Source organism: Mus musculus, chromosome 16 (genome assembly GCF_000001635.26).
Source record: "Mus musculus strain C57BL/6J chromosome 16, GRCm38.p6 C57BL/6J".
Lineage (NCBI taxonomy): Eukaryota > Metazoa > Chordata > Mammalia > Rodentia > Muridae > Mus > Mus musculus.
The window spans coordinates 95,385,813-95,404,568 of NC_000082.6; the positions used below are offsets into that span (position 1 = coordinate 95,385,813).

The 18,756-nt window shown below is 46.1% G+C and overlaps 1 protein-coding gene across 21 annotated transcripts in view; it reads right to left on the minus strand.

Moving 5' to 3' along the window:
* Positions 1-18,756, minus strand: part of Erg (ETS transcription factor) — a 227,432-nt gene that overhangs the window by 26,644 nt on the left and 182,032 nt on the right. For all 21 annotated transcript variants that reach the window (XM_030248969.1, XM_030248967.1, XM_030248970.1 and 18 more), the window contains one exon: positions 4,082-4,233. In XM_030248969.1, coding sequence (XP_030104829.1) covers positions 4,082-4,233 — 152 coding nt within the window. The remainder of the gene's footprint in view (positions 1-4,081; positions 4,234-18,756) is intronic.

Here is an 18,756-nt window from a genome sequence, read left to right on the forward strand (position 1 = left end):
TCGGAACGTGTTCACTCTTTCCTCATATACATTTAGTCTTCTCTGTGTATTTTTAACTTCACTCAGTCTGAGTTTTGATTGGCCAGTAGTCTGGGTCACAAGCCCGAAGCATCTCATTTCCGCTTTAGAATCAAATGCTATTGTTTCTATTTAAATAAGCATATACATGCCTTAGGGAATACAGAGTAAAACATAAGTGTGGGGTAAGAGACAGGTGGTCAGGTGTCATAAGAAAAGGGATTAATTTGCTACCGAGTTCGGCATGCAGACGGGAACAGTGTAAAGAGGTCTTGAAGGGGGAGCACAGTTTGTTGGCAAAGAAAGGAAGGATACACAGCTGCCCAAACAGCACAGGCAGGGCATACACAGCAGCACGCCAGAGGCCAGGGAATGGCTGAGGAAGATAGAGGAGGCCAAGGGAGATGGAACAGGCTGGAAAGCCATCGCAGCAGCTATGAATGAAGCTTTCATGACCTATTTTGACCCCCCTTGCTCAGGAATCCCAGAACGTCCATCATTCCTAAGTTCAAGATTTTGTCTGTTTTCCTGCCACACATCTATAGCACAGGGGTGGATCTTCCCGACCTCAGCATTCTTTGGTCATCTCCTAAGAGAGTGGCCTATGAGCAATGGCCGCTCAGTGAATACTTCCTGGGTAATCCGGCATGAAGGACTGGCTGAGATACAACTCAAAGGTTTTCCATGTCCTCCATGGAAAATCAGAGGCAGGGAAGAAAGAATTCAGTCTCTCGGGAGCCTTTGTCCACTAGGATGGAACTTGGGTAATGCTTAAAATGCGCAGAGCAAGGGAAGATCGCGGGTGTGGCCACTAGGTCGCTGAGATGCTGATATCAAAGGGTTTGAGATGATTGTTAAATTAAAACAAAAACAAAAACAAAAAAACAAAAACTAAAATGTGGAAGAAATAGTTTTTAAGTGCAACATTTTTGCACCTATTTTTAGGAAATAAAAAGAAAAATCTTTCAAAAATAATATCAACTGCTAAAACCAGAAGTCCTATTGTATTTGGTCATCAGTTTGTAACTTTTCAAAATGATGGAGAATGTGTGTGCCTTCCTTGGTAGCAGCCCATTAGCACACCTTAGTATATGCCACCAAAAGCTAAATAGTAGCCTTAGACTCAGAGAGGCACAGCCAGCACACAGAGGACACTGTCCTTGATGGCAGACACTTGTGAGACACATGATGCTGATATTGGTTAGAACATTGGCTTCATGTGTACTGGGAATCCAATGTTTCTACATCTGGATCTGCGGCACAGTCTCGGCAACACCTTGCAGATCAGACATCTGAGTCAAACCTACTAGGTTTGGGCTGCTGTTAGGGGCCCAGAATTGAAGACACAGCTAGTTTTGGGCTCAGTGCCATCTGTCACCATGGAAATCTGAGCTGACACCAATGAGGCTGAGGAATGATCTTTCCCCATTGTGCACACATGATCATTCTGGGATTTACACAACACATCATCTGAGCTATTCAGCACTTTATTGTAAAGAGGGCTTTGTTTTGATGATTTTGATATTGCAGGTTTTCCAAGATGGCTTAAAATTGGTGAGGCTAAACTAGGATCCTTACTAGAGGAGAGCTTGTTACTAACAGTATCTCAATTTATGTTGAACTGACTGGTATACAATCTCACATACCACGTGCTGGTCCCCCTTCATGCTTACACACGTATGACACATACCACACACTGGGCTCTCTTCATGTTTACACACATGTGATGCATACCACATGCTGGGCTCCCTTCATGTTTACACACTTATGATGCATACCACTCACTGGGCTTCCTCTCTGTTAAGCACTTCCTTTGGATCACACACCTATTCCTCTACTCTAAAGGTTGAGGCTGTCCCATTTTTGTGTATGTCTATACATATACAATGTTTCTTAAATTTATGTTGCCACAGGAAGAAGTGTAAATATATCCATATAACATGGCATTTACACCCACAAGAACATGCCTATGACTATGCCTCATGAGTATTTTCTGGGCTTCTTAGCTACTGAGTGAACTGAAGACGGTGGATCTCAAAGTCAAAGTTAATGGAGTAATTTTTCAAAATGAACTCTAAGTCCAAAGGTTCTACCTAGGCATAGAGTTACCAGGTCCTCCATTTTGACTCTCTCTCTGTCTGTCTGTCTCTGTTTCTGTCTCTCTGTCTCTCTGTCTGTCTCAGATATGAAGGTCAGTATGTAGTGACAGAAAGAGCAAATCCTTGAGAGCAACTAAAGCTTCTGTTCCACACTGTTGGTACCAGGCAGGCACTACATCTAACCACCACCAAGTTCCAGGAACCAGCTGGACTCAGTTCTGAGGGCTTCAACGTGAGTAGAATACTCCACACTGCAAAGGAGTCTGGGTAAGGAGTGTGGGTTATAACCTGTGCTGATGCTGAAGGGATGGATACAGCTGCTGCTGACCACCTGGAGTCCTGCGATCCCATGGCTCTGCCAGATGACCATTCAAATGTGTGTGAATGTGTGTGTGTGCACGTGCATGCGCATGAGTGTGTTCATCCGTGTGAACACACATACCTAGACCTTGACCAGTAACTGAAAAACTCACAACTTGCAAAATCATCCACCCCTCTCTCTTTTTACCAATACCATTAACTGAATAACTGCCTACCCTGGCATGAAGCAACCAGCCCAAGAGGGTACAGCTGAAAGAAAGCTTCCTTTAGAATGAAGAAACACCCCTCTACCTCATGCCAGCTGGAGTCCATCTGCAGATGCATCCTTTGGTCTGTCCAGGCAGCACTGGATGGGTGCCTGTGCGTAAGACCTGCTGACATCCTGATTGGACTAGACGAATTCTCTGCCTCATTTTCCTCTGAGAAAAGACTCAAGTCTGACCTCTCTTAAGAAGACTTTGATGATATTAAAGCATCCTAATGATACTTCAGAAATACAAGACGGCCCAAAGCAGCACGGTTCTACAAAGCAGCGATAGCCATCTTGATTCTACAAGGAGAAGATGGGTTTGTCAAGCAGGCTCTGTTCAGCTTGCTCCTCTATCATACATGACTAAGACTTTCTTTGCCTCAGGTGAAGAAATGAAACTTTTCTAGAGGAAGGCCAACAGGTGGGCTGGGGTCAGCATCCCTTAGGCTTCCACGTCCTCCAGTTCATGTCCAGCCAGCAATGACAAAGGTGGACTGGGGTCAGCTTCCACCCAGTGGGAACTTCCCCCTTGCTGAGGCACAGTGGCAAGTAAGGTGGCCTCAGAGTATACAGTGCAGCAGCTGTGAGTAAAACCAAATGTGTGGTCTGAGTACATGCTATATGCCTTCCAATAAATATCTAGAGCAGTTTGAGCCTGTTGGTACATGGGACTGTCATTATTGTGTCCTCTGAAGTTTTGCTATATGTGGCAAAACAAGGCACATCTGTAAAAGAGGACCCTGGTGCCCTGATGTCATCAAGCCATCTTTGAGGTCTATCAAGTCTTGTAGTGACATCCCTGAAGGGACCCCATCTGGCCGACACATCTGATAGACCCATATTTTGCCAGAGTCTCTGCACACAGAACTTCCTGTTTAGAAGCTGACACAGCCTGAGAAAATATCATACTATTGGGTTGGGGTGGGGGAGGTGAAGGGGTTTGATCCCGTTCATTATTGCTCCTTACAAAGATGTGTTTATCTAGAGCAGGGAACAGTGGAGCTTACGAAAGCTTTGCTATGCATAACTTGGACCACTCTGACAAAAAGTGTGACCAGTAGCTGGACATTCTTTATCCTACCTGCCCCTGGTTCACGCCCAGAGAGTGCTGATGTGGGCTGGTCAGGGCATTTGGCCCTTGTGTGCCTTACCAGAGCATTTGGTACCTGTGTTCCAGTGAGAGGAAGACGGAGTGGAAGAAAAGAAAACAATGAGACAGAGCCATGAGGTAGATGGGGGCTGAGTGATGTGGGTAGAACAGAGAGCAACTCCAACAGGAAGGCTGGGTATATCGTCCCTGACAGAGACTCATAAAGGACAGAAGTGGTCTGTCTGTCTGTCTTTCCTGGGAAGCACGGCTTGTTAACCAGAACAAAATCTCAAGACCTCTGACCTGCAGGGACGATCACTCTGCGCTCATTTGTGGTCATATTGGGAGGCGGCACATGCTTCTCCTCCATGTAGCTGCCGTAGCTCATCCCCACAGTATCCGGGCTGCCCACCATCTTCCCACCTTTGTTCACACTGCACTCATCAGGTGAGTTCCTGCAGGAGAAAAAGACAATTTATTCTGTTAGAACAGTGCCCAAAGAGCAGGGCCCAGTGGTCTTGTGATATAGAGGTCCAATGACAGGCAGCATGGGGAAAGTCAGGAAGCAGGACAAAAGTCAGAATGCTGTGGTCCCCCAAATTCACGTTGAAGCAATAAGCCCCCCATAATGGTATAGAGGGATAATCATATTTAGCTCAGGCTATGAGGGTAGAGATAGTAATGGCAGGAAGATGGAGAACTGGGGAGTTGGCTCAGTGAGTAAATCGCTTATGTAAACAAACACAAAGACTTGAGTTGGATCCTCAGAATCTACCGTAAGACCAGCCTGATGGTGTGTGCATCAAGAAAGACCAGCCTGATGGCATGTGCACCTGGAAAGACCATCATGATGGTGTGTGCACATGAACAAACCATCATGATAGCACGTGCACCCATCCTCCTAGAGCTTCCAAGAAACTTTAGCCCATCAGTTAGCTCTGTGGTTCAGGAAGAGACCTCACCTTAAAAAAATAAGGTGGAAAGTGACTGAGAAATGCAGCAGACACTGACCTCTGGCATCCACAGAAACATGCACGAATGTGTACAACACACACACACACACACACACACACACACACACACACACACACACATGGATGAGACACACAAAGAGGAAGAGGAAGAGAGCTCCTCCCTTGCTTCACTCCCTCCATGTGAGCATGTAGCTACCTACAACCCAAAGAGAAAGCCCCTAGCAGATTAGCTGACATGGAGCTGTCTAGCATCTTGTCCCTGGATGTCCCATCTGCAGAACCATGAGTAACATGGGCCTGGTGTTTCAGCTCAGCAGCCTGCACTACAGTGTAAAACCATGCTGTTCCCATACCCAGACCAGCAGCCTGCACTACATCTGAGACCATGCTGTGCCCAGGCTCAGCTCAACAGCCTGCACTGCAGCTGAAACCAAGCTTAGGAGAAGCACTTAGTGGGAAGCCAAGCTGCTGTCTGGCTTCTATTTCACTCGCCAATTCCTTCTGAAACTGTCATGTCCAGACTCCTGTGACAGATGTCTGTGAACACTCACAGAAAACAGAGAGCTGGTGTTCATTCTTGCTGGGTGACAGTAAACAGAGCTAGCAGCAGACACTAGGACTCATGCAGTTCAAGCAATGCTTTCAGGGAGGGATGCTGCGTTGGAGACCCCAGCAAAGTCCCCCATTGGATTCCTATTCTTGTGCCAAACACAGGATCTAGAGCTGTGGACTCCTGGTGATGGGGGCACAGTCAGGAAGGCAGAGAAGGTGAGGGGTGGAGCTGAGGCAAGAGAGGCAGATAAAGAGTGTAGACCAGCGACCTGAGTGAACCAAGACAGGGACTGAAAATGGCGGTGTGGATGGGATGAGTTGCTCCCACTGACCCTGAAAACAGGCCACAGGAATCTTTAGTAAGGCAGCCACTGTATGTGCAATAAGACAAAGATATCTTTCTATGAAAAAGTGTGTGTGTGTGTGTGTGCATGAAAGTGATATTTGAGAGATACAAGTCTCATAGTTTAACACCAAGTAAAGAAAACAATTTAGGTGGATGCAGAGAGGGCTCAGCAGTTAGCAACCCTTATTGCTCCTGCAGAGAACCCAGGTTCAGCTCCCACCACCCACATGGTGGCTCACAACCATCTGTAACTCCAGTTTCAATGGATCCTATACACTTTTCTGACTACTAAAAGCTAGACCAGGCATTCACATATACACATGCATGCATAACACATAAATATTTTTTTTTTAGCAAAGACGAATCAAGCTTCATCAGAGAACAAAGAAATATGTTGCCGTCTTCTCAGTTGGTGGCTAGCCCACACAGATGGCTAACCTTGGATTGCCACAGCAGTGGTACCTCTGTGTGCTGGTTACATTATCTGTAGTAGAATTTTGGAAACACTTTTCAAGTTCTACCTAACACACGTGTTTCCACACTCTTGGAAACATTAGACATCCATGGACTCTTTAGGTTTTCACGCCAGTGTTGAAAACTTTGCTTCCACCTTCCTAGGGCCCTTGTTTGTTTCCCTCAAAGCATTGTTAGCTGCAGCTTGGCAGGTAACTTGTAGAGTCACAGGACTTCGGGCTTGCTATGGACTTGACCTTTGAGTTTGAGAAGAGCAAAACCACATTAGGCAGGTAGACAGGGCTATCCTCCGAGCAAGATGGAGCTGAAATGGCATGGTGAAATTCATGTCTCATCCATAGGTTTTGACAGAATTATGGACAGGAAGGGCTGGCTGAGGGCACGGTGCCCTGGAAGAGTTTTAGCGCACCAAGTACTTTGAAACACAGACTTCTTTTTTTTTTTTTCATTTTTTTTATTAGATATTTTCCTCATTTACATTTTCAATGCTATCCCAAAGGTCCCCCATACCCACCCCCCCAATCCCCTACCCACCCACTGCCCCTTTTTGGCCCTGGTGTTCCCCTGATCATAGTCAGCTATTGGATGGGTCACACGGCCCCTTATGGAGGAGCTAGAGAAATTACCCAAGGAACTAAAGGGAACTGCAACCCTATAGGTGGAACAAAAATATGAACTAACCAGTACCCGGGAGCTCTTGTCTTTAGCTGCATATGTATCAAAAGATGGCCTAGTCGGTCATCACTGCAAAGAGAGGCCCATTGGACTTGAAACACAGACTTCTTCCCAGCATCACTTGCTAATGCTTCCAGGACCACAGAGTAGCTCAGTGCTGGCGCCAAGTGACAGCAAGAGCTACTGAGCATGTAATGGCTGGGGTTACACAGGGCTGAGGTCCTACCACTACCTGGGAACATATAGCCCTACACGTAGAATGCTCACCGCTGTACTAACACAGAGGCGATGTAAAGATAGTCACTGTCTATGTTCCCATGGAGCAGGGCCTGTGTCTTTCCAGAGCTGTCTACACATGCAGGATTTCTGCTCGATGCTATAATATTTTCCTGGCTTCCAATGTTTATCTCTACGAGACTCACCCTACTATCAAACCACAGACTATCTTTACTTGAGACAGGGTTTCCTGATCCTTTGGAAAAATCTGTCAGCCGAGTGCAGTGTGAAGGCTTTGGTGTTGTGTGTCTCAAAGAGAGAGATTCTTGGGGGAGAGAAGTGAAGGACTTGGTTCTTTGGGAGGAAACTTTTTTAACAGTAGGTGGTGCCCAGGGTGTGAGAGCGGCATCGGGATTGACTGTGAAGTCTCATTCACATAGGAAACTTACTGAGTGCCTACTGTATACCAGGTACTAACAGTTTTTTTTTCCTATCTAGCAAAGGAATTAATCACCTGAAAGTTGAAGGTCAGAGAGATAAGGCTTTGGGGGTTTGACTACTTCTTTTCTCATTGTCACCTAAGTGTGTGTGTGTGTGTGTGTGTGTGTGTGTGGCTTTCTGTGTCAGTGTCTGTGTGTCTGTGTCAATGATCTGTGTGTATCTGTGTCTGTGAGTGTATATATGTATATCTGTGTGTCTGCATGTCTCTGTATATATGTGTGTGTGTGTCTGTGTGTATCTGTGTCTGTGTGTTGTGTGAGTGCATAATCCATGGATTATGGGAATTTTTTTTTTTTTTTGGTTTTTTTGAAACAGGGTTTCTCTGTATAACCCTGGCTGTCCTGGAACTCACTTTGTAGACAAGGCTGGCCTTGAACTCAGAAATCCGCCTGCCTGGGATTAAAGGCATGTGCCACCAGCCCGGCTGGGAGTTTTTCTATGAAGTGAAGTAGACCCCCTTACCAAATCTGGATGAGATGGGTCCTCATGTTGCATTTGCTGGTGTGTGCCTGTACTGGCTGGTTTTGTGTCAACTTGACACAGGCTGGAGTTATCACAGAGAAAGGAGCTTCAGTTGAGGAAATGCCTCCATGAGATCCAGCTGTAAGGCATTTTCTCAATTATTGATCAAGGGGGAAAGGCCCCTTGGGTGGGACCATCTCTGGGCTGGTAGTCTTGGGTTCTATAAGAGAGCAGGCTGAGCAAGCCAGGGGAAGCAAGCCAGTAAAGAACATCCCTCCATGGCTTCTGCATCAGCTCCTGCTTCCTGACCTGCTTGAGTTCCAGTCTTGATGTTCTTTGGTGATAACAGCAGTGTGGAAGTGTAAGCTGAATAAACCCTTTCCTCCCCAACTTGCTTCTTGGTCATGATGTTTTGTCCAGGAATAGAAACCCTGACTAAGACAGCACCCAAACTATATATAACTAAAACAGAGTCAAAGCCAAGGCTGGTAGATGTTGAAACAGGAAGATTACAAGTTTGAGGGCCAGCCTGAGCTACATAGTGAGTTTGAGGACAGCCTGGGCTATATAGTGAGACTGTGTCTCGAAACAAGCAATCAAGCAGCAATGGGCAGCCTTTAGCTAAGTTGCTTTGATTTTCATGTTATAACCTGCAGGCATAATTCATGTTAATGGGTTTCAAATCCCATCCTCCATCATAAAAAAAAAAACCAAACAAACAGCAAAATGAAGCCATTAGACTCTATTTTCAAACTTATCTTATAAATATAAATATATGAATAGATACAAATAAATATGTATGTTTTATGCTATTACACTTAGTTATTAACAAAGGAAGTCAGGATGAAGCAGTGATTTTGACTATTACAAGTTTTTCATTAATGGAACTCTTAACTCTGACAGAAAAGGTCTCGTGTGGTCCCCTGGAGTGGCTTCTCAACAAACCCTGACTGGGTGGAGACGTCTGCTCTCATTATCATCTTGTCTGTGACAGCATGTCATAGGAAGACCTGGCACTGACCCGTGGGAAAGCCCTCACTACAGCGGATCACACATCGTCGACGTCTTACAGAGGAGAAGGTTACTCTGAAGAGAATACAGGCTGGAGAGGTTAAAAACACTGGCTGCTTTTCCATAGGATCCGGGTTCAATCCCCATACACGGCTTCTCACCGTTATCTGTAAGTTCAGTCCTGGGAGATCTGGTGTCCACTAGCTTCCTCCGGTGCTGGGCACGCAAGCAGTGCACAGGCATATACACAGTGCAAAATAACTATACACATAAAATAAGATGGGGGAGGGGTGAAGGCGCCCTAAAGGAGAAGTTGCAATGTAAGTTGAGTGGCCAGAACTCACAGATATGCTTTTCCTGCAGGGGACACCTGCACAGGGGGAAGGGAAGATACTCTACTTTGAAAGACAAACGTCTTAATATGAGGTGAACAAGAACTCCCTGGGCCACGGGTTATTGTAGCTTAAAGCCTGCACTGTAGCCTGAAATGCTGCCCTGGCCTAGGGATCTATCACTCCCTGGTACACCCTGTGTGTAACAGGGGCACACATGCAAACCAGGGCCAGAAGAAAGGAAGTCTTTTTCAAGGTCATCTATTCAGATATTACTTTATTGAAGAAAAAGTAATCTTACCAGGACCAAAACAAGAAAGTAAGTATTACTTTCAACACTTCACAGACGCTGGGAGAGATGGCTTAGTGGTTAAGAACCTTGGCTGTTCTTCCAGAGGACCCCAGCTCATTTGTAGCATGCATCAGGCAGATCATAGTCATATGTTACTCCAGTTCCTGGAGGCCTGACACCCTCTTCTGGCCTCCATGAGCACGCACACGCACACACACACACACACACACACACACACACACACTCACACACAAAGCACACACACAAAGCACATACTCATAAAGACACACATATACATAAATTTAAAAATAAATTTTGAAAAGTGTACTGGCTGGCTTTGTGTGTCAACTTGACACAAGCTGGAGTTATCACAGAGAAAGGAGCTTCAGTTGGGGAAATGCCCCACGATCCAGCTGTAAGGCATTTTCTCAATTAGTGATGAAGGGGGGAGGGCCCCTTGTGGGTGGTGCCATCTCTGGGGTGGTAGTCTTAGGTTCTATAAGAGAGCAGGCTGAGCAAGCCAGGGAAGCAAGCCAGTAAAGAACATCCCTCCATGGCCTCTGCATCAGCTCCTGCTTTCTGACCTGCTTGAGTTCCAGTCCTGACTTCCTTTAGTGATGAACAGCAATGTGGAAGTGTAAGCTGAATAAACCCTTTCCTCCCCAACCTGCTTCTGGGTCATGATGTTTGTGCAGGAATAGAAACCCTGACTAAGACACAAAAGCAAAGTCTCACAGTTCTCCAAGCGAGTGTATCCTGTCCCCAAGTGCTGAGGAACCTACCTAGTAAACAGCAGAGTCACAGATAAAGCAGGGACAGACTGGATGACCTGCCCAAAGCTATAAGGCCCATCCTAGAAGTGTTATTTAAACTCCTATTTGAGGTCCTAAACTAAGATCTCCACCAGCACATGCCGCAACTCCACTGGTGAATCCACACATATGAGACGCTGTTGGGCGGATTCTCCGGAGACTCTCTTTCCCCAGTATTGGATATTTTCCAAAACCTCTCCCCTTTGGAGAGGAGCAGGATGGTCAGGACGTTTTATTTTGTTGACTGGATTGGGGGCACCTGTGTGGAACTGAGGCAGAGTTTTAAGAAGAGGTAATAAGCCCAGAAAAACACACTGTGATATATAAAATAAGGTCTTTTGGTATTTGAAAAACAAAGTAAATTTGGTATCTGCCATCTATTTCCTCACATGGTGTCTGCTTAAAGAAGGGTAGATTCCATCATGGGACACTCTCACAGTAAAATGGCAGAGCCAGGACCATGAGCCAGACCAAGCACGGCCATCATCCATTCTGTGTCACCTGCCACCACCCTGTGGGTGTTAATGGCCCTCATTCATACAAGAATGTCACTGTCTTCAAACATGAGTTCTCTAGCCACCTTCATCCTGTGGTTCACCCTACCTTTGGGACAGCTAGGGGAGACACTGGGCCCTACACACAGTCCGGCGTCAGCCAAGGTAGAACCCAGGAACCCGAGGCATCTTTGTTTTTCGTGGGTGGAGGCAACTCACCAAATCTGTACAGTGAGGAGACTCTCCATTGCTTTGTTCTCTGTCCCACAGCTGTGCTTTCAAAATGTCCTTGCTGCTGCTACATCAGAGTTCTCCTTCCCAAAGACAAAGGCAAGTGGGCCAGGTCCATCCTGCCCTGGTCCCTGAGCCACAGGGATAAGTATCCTCCACAGCTGTCCCAGCAAGCAGGGGCTGGGTAACTGCTCTCTTTCCTTCACCCACAAGTATGCATGCAGCCTTCCAGACCAGGCAGCACCTCAGGGGCAAGGGGACATCAGTGTCCCTGTCCTCAGTGGGCCAGACTGGACTGGAGAAGCCCCTTTAGTTTACATGCCAGAATGACCACATGCTAAGAGCTGAGGATAGTTCAGTCTGTAAAGAGCTTGCCTTACAAGGATGAAGAATTGGATCTTGATCCTCAGAACCTAAGTGGAAAGCCAGCATAGGAGAGGTAGAGATGGAGAGATCCCTGGGTCACTGCTCAGCCAGCCTAGGCTAGTGGGTGAGCCCCAGGCCAGTGAGACAACCTGCCTCAAATAATGAATCAAGTGAATGGTGCTTGTAGAATGATGTCCAAGCATGAGGAAGCATGTCTGGTTTCGACATGCATTTACATGCAGGGGTCCTACACATATGTGCACATGCACACACACACACACAAACAAGGATGTACATGCATGCACATGTGCATGCAAATACATGCATGCACACACACATGTACACAGGCACACATGTGTGCGCGCACACACATGTGTATGTATACACATGCACACACATGCTCGAGTACATTGTACATCCTTACAACTTCTCTTCTTGTGCTCTCTCTCCTTCCTCTGCCTTCAGTGCTGAAGTCTCTGCTCTAATTCACCTAGCATCTGCTGTAACCTGCCAAACTCACTTCCAGTTCTCCGTCTCTAGAATTGTATTTTCTCAGTGTCTTTGAAACTGGTGAATGACTGACTGTATCAATTTCTGATAAATCTCTCCAGGTGAACCCCAGGATGCTTCCCTTACAACTGTGGAAAGTTAGGAAGCCCTCGTCTGAGAACTAGAAAACCAGTGGTGACCATCCGTGGTTGACTTTGACTGAGTAACCATTTCTAAAAAGGACTGAATATCACCTTGATGCTTTGGTGATGATTCCCTTAGATGAAACATATAAAGTAAATGCAAAAACTGACAAACACTGTAAAAAATTAACACAGCAGCATGAACAGGTATATACGTGTATATGCATGCATATAGGTATATATATGTACATGTGTATTGTTATGTGTGCATGTGCATATGTGTACACATGAATATATATATATATGTGTGTGTGTACATGTTTATACACCTGTACATGTATGTACATGTGTATGTGTACATGTGTAACATATGTACATGTGTACATATGTATGTATGTGTGCGTGTGTATGTGTATGCATATATGTATGGGTGTGCATGTATGTGTGTATATGCATATATACATGTGTGCACATGTGTATTCATGTGTGTGTACATACGTATGCTTGTGTTGCTGACACCTGGTTCTTCACTGCACCTCAGTAGCTCTTCTGTTTTCCATCACACAACTTCCTGCTTATAACTAGCTATTAGATGTCACAGTCTCTAAACGCCATCTGCAACTGTTAGGTTATGATACCATAGGAAGAACATGGTGCTGATGGGCTGAGGAGATGGTTCAGTTGGTAAAGTGCTTGCAAGGACCCAGGTTCAATCTTCAGAACCCACACACTTTAATAAAGTTTCATGGAGGTACAGAAAAGCTCGATTTTCAGATTTTTCCTAAGAGGTAACAAGGGTCACTGTCATGACTGGCCCACCACTCTCACCCCTACTCCAAACAGGACAGGCTGAGTGAGGATGCATCTCAGGACCGGATCCCAGTGGAGTGTAACTGGGATGAGTCTCAGGCCTGGGTCCCACTGGAGTGTAACTGGGATGAGTCTCAGGTCCGATCTCACTGTAGTGTAATCCAGTCTAACCTCCCCCAAAGCCCCTGCCTAGTGCTGTTAATCAACCAAACCACCCTACCCAGGTTTCACAGTGTGAATGAAAGCAAGTCCCCACAAAAGGTATTTTTAGGGCTTCAGACAAGGAGTGGATTGTCTGGCCAGCTCTGGTGTAATTTGTGGGCCTGTTTTATTTCTGAATCAGATGCAGTGGAAAAGCTGCTTCAGAGCCCACGGCGGAGCAGCGGGTGGGGCTCGGCGTGATTCATGTGCGACTCCGGGCTCAGCCTGAACTATACATGTCTGTCTTCTCAGCTGCGTGTTATTTTTACTCTGGCTAAATATTCTCTTACACCTGGGATCTCTGCCTCTTCTGAACAACCCTATTCCTAGCCCTTTCTCAAGCAGCTGAAGGCAAAATTAATTAATCGCTAACTCAACAACAGTTCATTCTTTGTCTCCCAAAAGGGACTTGACATTTCCCGATGAGTTTAATTATTTAAATACATGCCTCTATTTATAGCTGAAAATGGTTATCAGCAAGACTGTGCCCATTTGGGTCTTGGAAACTAGAGGGAAATCCAAACTCTGTGGAGGGATTCTCACTGGGGACTAGAATATTCTACAGAATGCAACTTCTAAAGTTCCACAACGAAGTTCACACACAGCATCTCCATTTTGAGTTTCTTTAGCTTTGTTTGAAATACATTTTTCCGAAAGAAAGTAATCACTGAAATCATTCTGGGGTTCTGTGTGTGTGTGTGTGTGTGTGTGTATAAGTGCGCGCATGCGTACACATATGTGTATGTCCATTTTTGGGTATGTATATTTGTGTGTATGTACATATGTGTGTATGTATGTGTGTACACATGTGTGTATTTGTGTGTGTCTGTATGTGTATATGTCTTTGTGTGTACACACATGACTGTACATTTGTGTGTATCTCTGTATGTCTGTGTGTGTGCATGTGCATGTGTGTCTATACATTTGTGTGTGTCTGTGTGTATGTCTGCGTGTTTGCATGTGTTTGCATATGTGCATGCATACATGTGTGCATCTATGTGTGCATCTCTCTGTATGTATCTGTGTGTATTTCTGTGTGTGTCTGTGTGCATCTATGTGTCTGTGTGTATGTCTGCATTGTGTGTCTGTATATATGTATGTATGTAGGTAGGTAGGTATGTATATCTGTGTGTGTCTGTGCGTGTGAATGTGTGTGTCTGTGTGAGTGTGTCTGCGCATGAGTGTGTCTGTGTTTATTCTTGTGTATGTATATGTATTATTTATAGTGTGCATGTGTCTGTGTGTTTGTGTGTATTCCCTGTATACATGTGTATGTCTCTGTGTGTGTTATGTATGGTATGTATGCGTGTGTATGTATTCCTTGAGTATGTGTATATGCCTCTGTGTGTTATGTATGTTGTACATGTGTCTCTGTGTGTTTATGTATGTCGTATGTATGTTTGTGTGTCTTCCTGTGTCTCCCTGTTTATGTAGTATGGATGTCTGTGTATATTCCTCTGTGTGTGTGTATGTGTGTATTTCTGTGTATGTATATGCAGTGTGTGTGGTTTATGTGTTGTGTTTCTGTATTTCTATTTGTGTGATATTATGTACATGTGTGTACATAATGTGGAAGCCAGAGGTTGATACTGGGTGTCATTCCTCAGTCTACTTCTCTCTTGTATTTTGAGGCAGGGTCTCTCACTAGGACGGACAGCTCACCGATTAGGCAATGCTATCTTGCTAAGGAGACCAAGGCAAGTCCTACCTGTCTCTGCATGACCCAGGGATGAGATTAGAGGTGTGCGCTATGCTGTGTGCTCGGCTTTTACAGAGATTCTGGGGATCCAACTTCAGGCCCTGGAGACTGCATCCAAAGCACTTTTCTGAACTGTCTCCCACCCCAAGCTTTGGATTTTTTATATCTTAAAATATGTAAATTCTGATCAACTGAAAGGACTTCACTTTCAAGACAGAAGATGCCAAAGCTAGGCATTTCCCCTAGCAGCAGCCTTTCAGCAGCCCTAGCGAGGACACAGCCCTGTGTCCCCTCTTTTACATAACGGTGCCCATAGGAACAAAGATGGCAGGAAGCTGAGGAGAATGGAGGAAGGCAGGTGAGAAAGAAACAGCAGAGCCTCCGTGTCCTGCCAAACCCAGTGCTTTGTTCATCAAGTCTACATATATCACCTTTGCAGCAGTGAGCTCACCTTTACCAAGCCATAGGGTCCATGAAAGTAAAAAGAGCCAGATTATCAGGCCCTGCCATGGCCAGCACGGGGCAGCTCCTCACTGAGCCAACATGAAGAAACCCAATATGATGAAATTAGATAGACGTTGGGAGAATGCTAGGATACAAGGGTAGAGCCTTCATCTCAGGATGGGTCTTTAAGAAAATTCAGGGCCGTCTCAGTGGATAAAATGCTTGTTATGCGAAGATTCAGATCCCCAGCACCCACATAAAAGATAGGTAGGTGTGGCCACTTACATAAAATCCCAGAGCTTGTGTGGCAGAGACAGGGGATCTGCCAGGGTAGACTAGGTAGCTGGTTGAGTTAGCTGGCAAGTTCCGGGTTCAATGAGAGACTCAGCCTTAGTACATAAAGAAGAAAACAACTGAGGAAGACATCTGATACCAACCTCTGGTGCTTACACACTGCACACTGGCATTCCTAACAAACAGCAGAGAGAGAGACAGAGAGAGAGACAGAGAGACAGAGACAGAGGTAGACAGAGACAGAGAGAAAGAGAGCTACAGAGAAAGGCACACAGAGAAAGACAGAGGCAGACAGAGAGACAGAGATACAGAGAGAGGCAGACAGAGAGACAGAGAAAGACAGACAGAGAGAGGCAGAGACAGACAGAGACAGAAAGAAAAAAGACAGAGACACAGAGATACACGGAGATAACGAGACAGGGATAGAGACAGACAGACAGAAGAGACAGATAGAATTTGCTCCTCAGTCATGCAAGCACGCAGCAGGAAGCTACCCTCAGTGATCAGGAAGCAGGTGCTCACCAGACACCAAATCGGTCGGTGACCCGGTGCTGGGTTTCTCAACCTCTGGGAATAAGAGGAATATACTTATGCTGCTTATAAGCCAACCTATCTTGGGTATTTCTGTCATAGACACCCAAGCGGACTCATTGGAAAGTCTCCCAGCACAGCCACAGTCTGGAGGGCAGCAGAGCTCAATTAGGAGGCAACTTGCTTGCCAATTCATGTCGGAGCCCTGAGGCAGAAGGGAGCAAGTGCCCAGGAATATCACTGCCCCCAGATCATGCCCAACGCTCGCCAAGTACAAGAAGCATATGAATAGCAAACCCAAGCTGAAAGAGAAGCCAGGCCTGCGGATAGCTTCAAGTGTTCAACAAGAGTTGGTTGCACATAGGTACACAAAGCACTGATTCTAACACAGTGACACACAGAAACTGTAAAGAGTGTGCACCTGACACAGGACTTTGAAGCTTGATTTCAAGTTCAGTGAGTATCCACTGAAGGCCACTGTAAAGGGCCCACCTGGGGGCTCCTTGTCACATTTAAGACTTTTAGGTGCAGTGCCTGTTAGCATCTGTTAGCCTCCAACACAAGAAGACATGAGATCAGGGAGAGGAGAGGCATACAACACTCTCCAGGGACCCTGATGTCTCTGGCAGCAAAGAAAATGTCCCCCTATGAGGGGAGGCCCAGAGAGGGAGATGTGAGGCTGGGGACAAGCTGCCTATGGTAGGCGAGCTTAAGCTGGCTATACAACCTTCAGAAAGTCAAAGAACTTCATCAGAAAAGCATGAGTCTAGTTGTAATCACGCCCTCTTGTAGTCTTACTGAGGAAACTGGACATCCTCTATCCTAAAATAACTTCTAAGCTCTCTCCCAATGCCATGCAGCAGATCTCACATTTAAGCTTTGTCATCATGGGTCCTAGGCATTCTCTAGGTTTAGAACACCTGCTGCCAATCTTTGGAGATATTTTTTGTCATTGTTAACTGCATGTTTTAGGCAGGGTCTCATGTAGCCCAGGTGGATCTCAGCTCTACCATGTAGCTTAGGCTGGTCTTGAACTCCTGATCCAACTGCCTCTGCCTCCTGAGTGCTGGGATTATAGCCACCTTGATGTTCTTAGGCAACTGTAGGGCTCACACTTAGGGCTGTGTGCATGGGAGAGACAGAGACAGGCAGAGAAAAACAGAGACAGAGACAGACAGGGAGACAGAGATATAGAGAGAGTCAGTCAGACAGACAGACAGACAGACAGAAGTAACAGAGAGAATTTACCCCCACACTCTACAACCTTCTAGACCACCTGAGCTGCATTCTCCTTCACAGACTGTATGCTCCTATAGCTCTATCTTCGTGCCAGTAGGAACAGTAATGTTGACAAAACTTGCAGAAAGTCAGGGTCCCACTTATACACCATGAGCATGTGGAGTCAGATATTTTTGAAGGGGGTAATGCCATCTTGCTCAGTACTTGGTGACACCAGCATCCTTTGGCCTCCATTCCCAGATACCTAGGAAACTCTCAATTGCAAAAATCCTCTGTGCTATGACCCACTGGTGGAATGGGTAAAGGTCTGCTCCACCAATGGAGGCAGAGAGCCTGACATTTTCCCTGGTATTGGTCAGAGCCAAGTCACAGTGTGAAGGCTGTCACCCAAGAGGAACCTGGGCTGTGAGCCCAGGGTGCTTCCGAGCTCTGGTCTGTCCACAGTGTGCTTGGTTTGTAGTCTATATCCTGTCCTGGCTTCCTTCCTGCTTCACACAGCTCATCCCGGTTGCAGAGCACGCCACCTCCTTTTACAGCCCGCAATGTCTCTCCCTGACCTCTACCACTCTACTCCTCTGCAGAGCCCCAGGACCGCACACCCCAGAGCCCTGTATGTGCATCAGGTTCTCAGCCTCAACACAGGCACCAGGAAGACCTGTGGACTCTGAGTAACTCAGAGTTCTCCTTCACCTGCAAGCGTCCAGGCTGGCTCTGCAGTGAAGCTGCTGGTCTTCACAGGCATGTTCTGCAAACTCACCTTCTGCTACCCTCCCTCCTGGTCACTACATGTGGGCCCTCTTGTGACCCTAGAGAATATCTCTGGTTGACCACAGGGCCTTTGCACAGAGCATTCCTTTAACCTGGGATATCCTCCACTGTGTAATCGAGAGAGTTCTTTCTTTGTTATTGGGTCTTTAACCAAATTCCACTTTCTAAGAGGTAACCTTTTTGGACCATCTTGCCTGGAATTGCCTTACTTTTCACCTTAGTGTTTGCTCTGATCTGCGCTGCTGTGTATTTTGACAAGTCAGCTGATCAAATGGTGACCTTCTTCCTTTAGAAAGCCAGCAGCAAAGAATCTTGATTGCTACATTTTTAGAACAGTGACTGTATATATAGTAGGTGCTTAACAAACTCAGCTGAACGAGTGACTGTATGCCACCATCATGTCTGAGGTCAAAGGGCCAACCAACCAAGTGACCCACTCCTCATTCGATGACCTTCACCACACTTCATGGGGCACACTGTTAATGTATCATATTGTGGGGTAGGGGGTGTAGCTCAGTTGGTAGCTTACTTGCCTAACGGGCCTGAGGTGCTAGATTCAGTTCCCAGTAGTTCATAAATCGGGGGTGGTGGCACTTCCTGTAATCCCAGCCTCTTCAAAGGC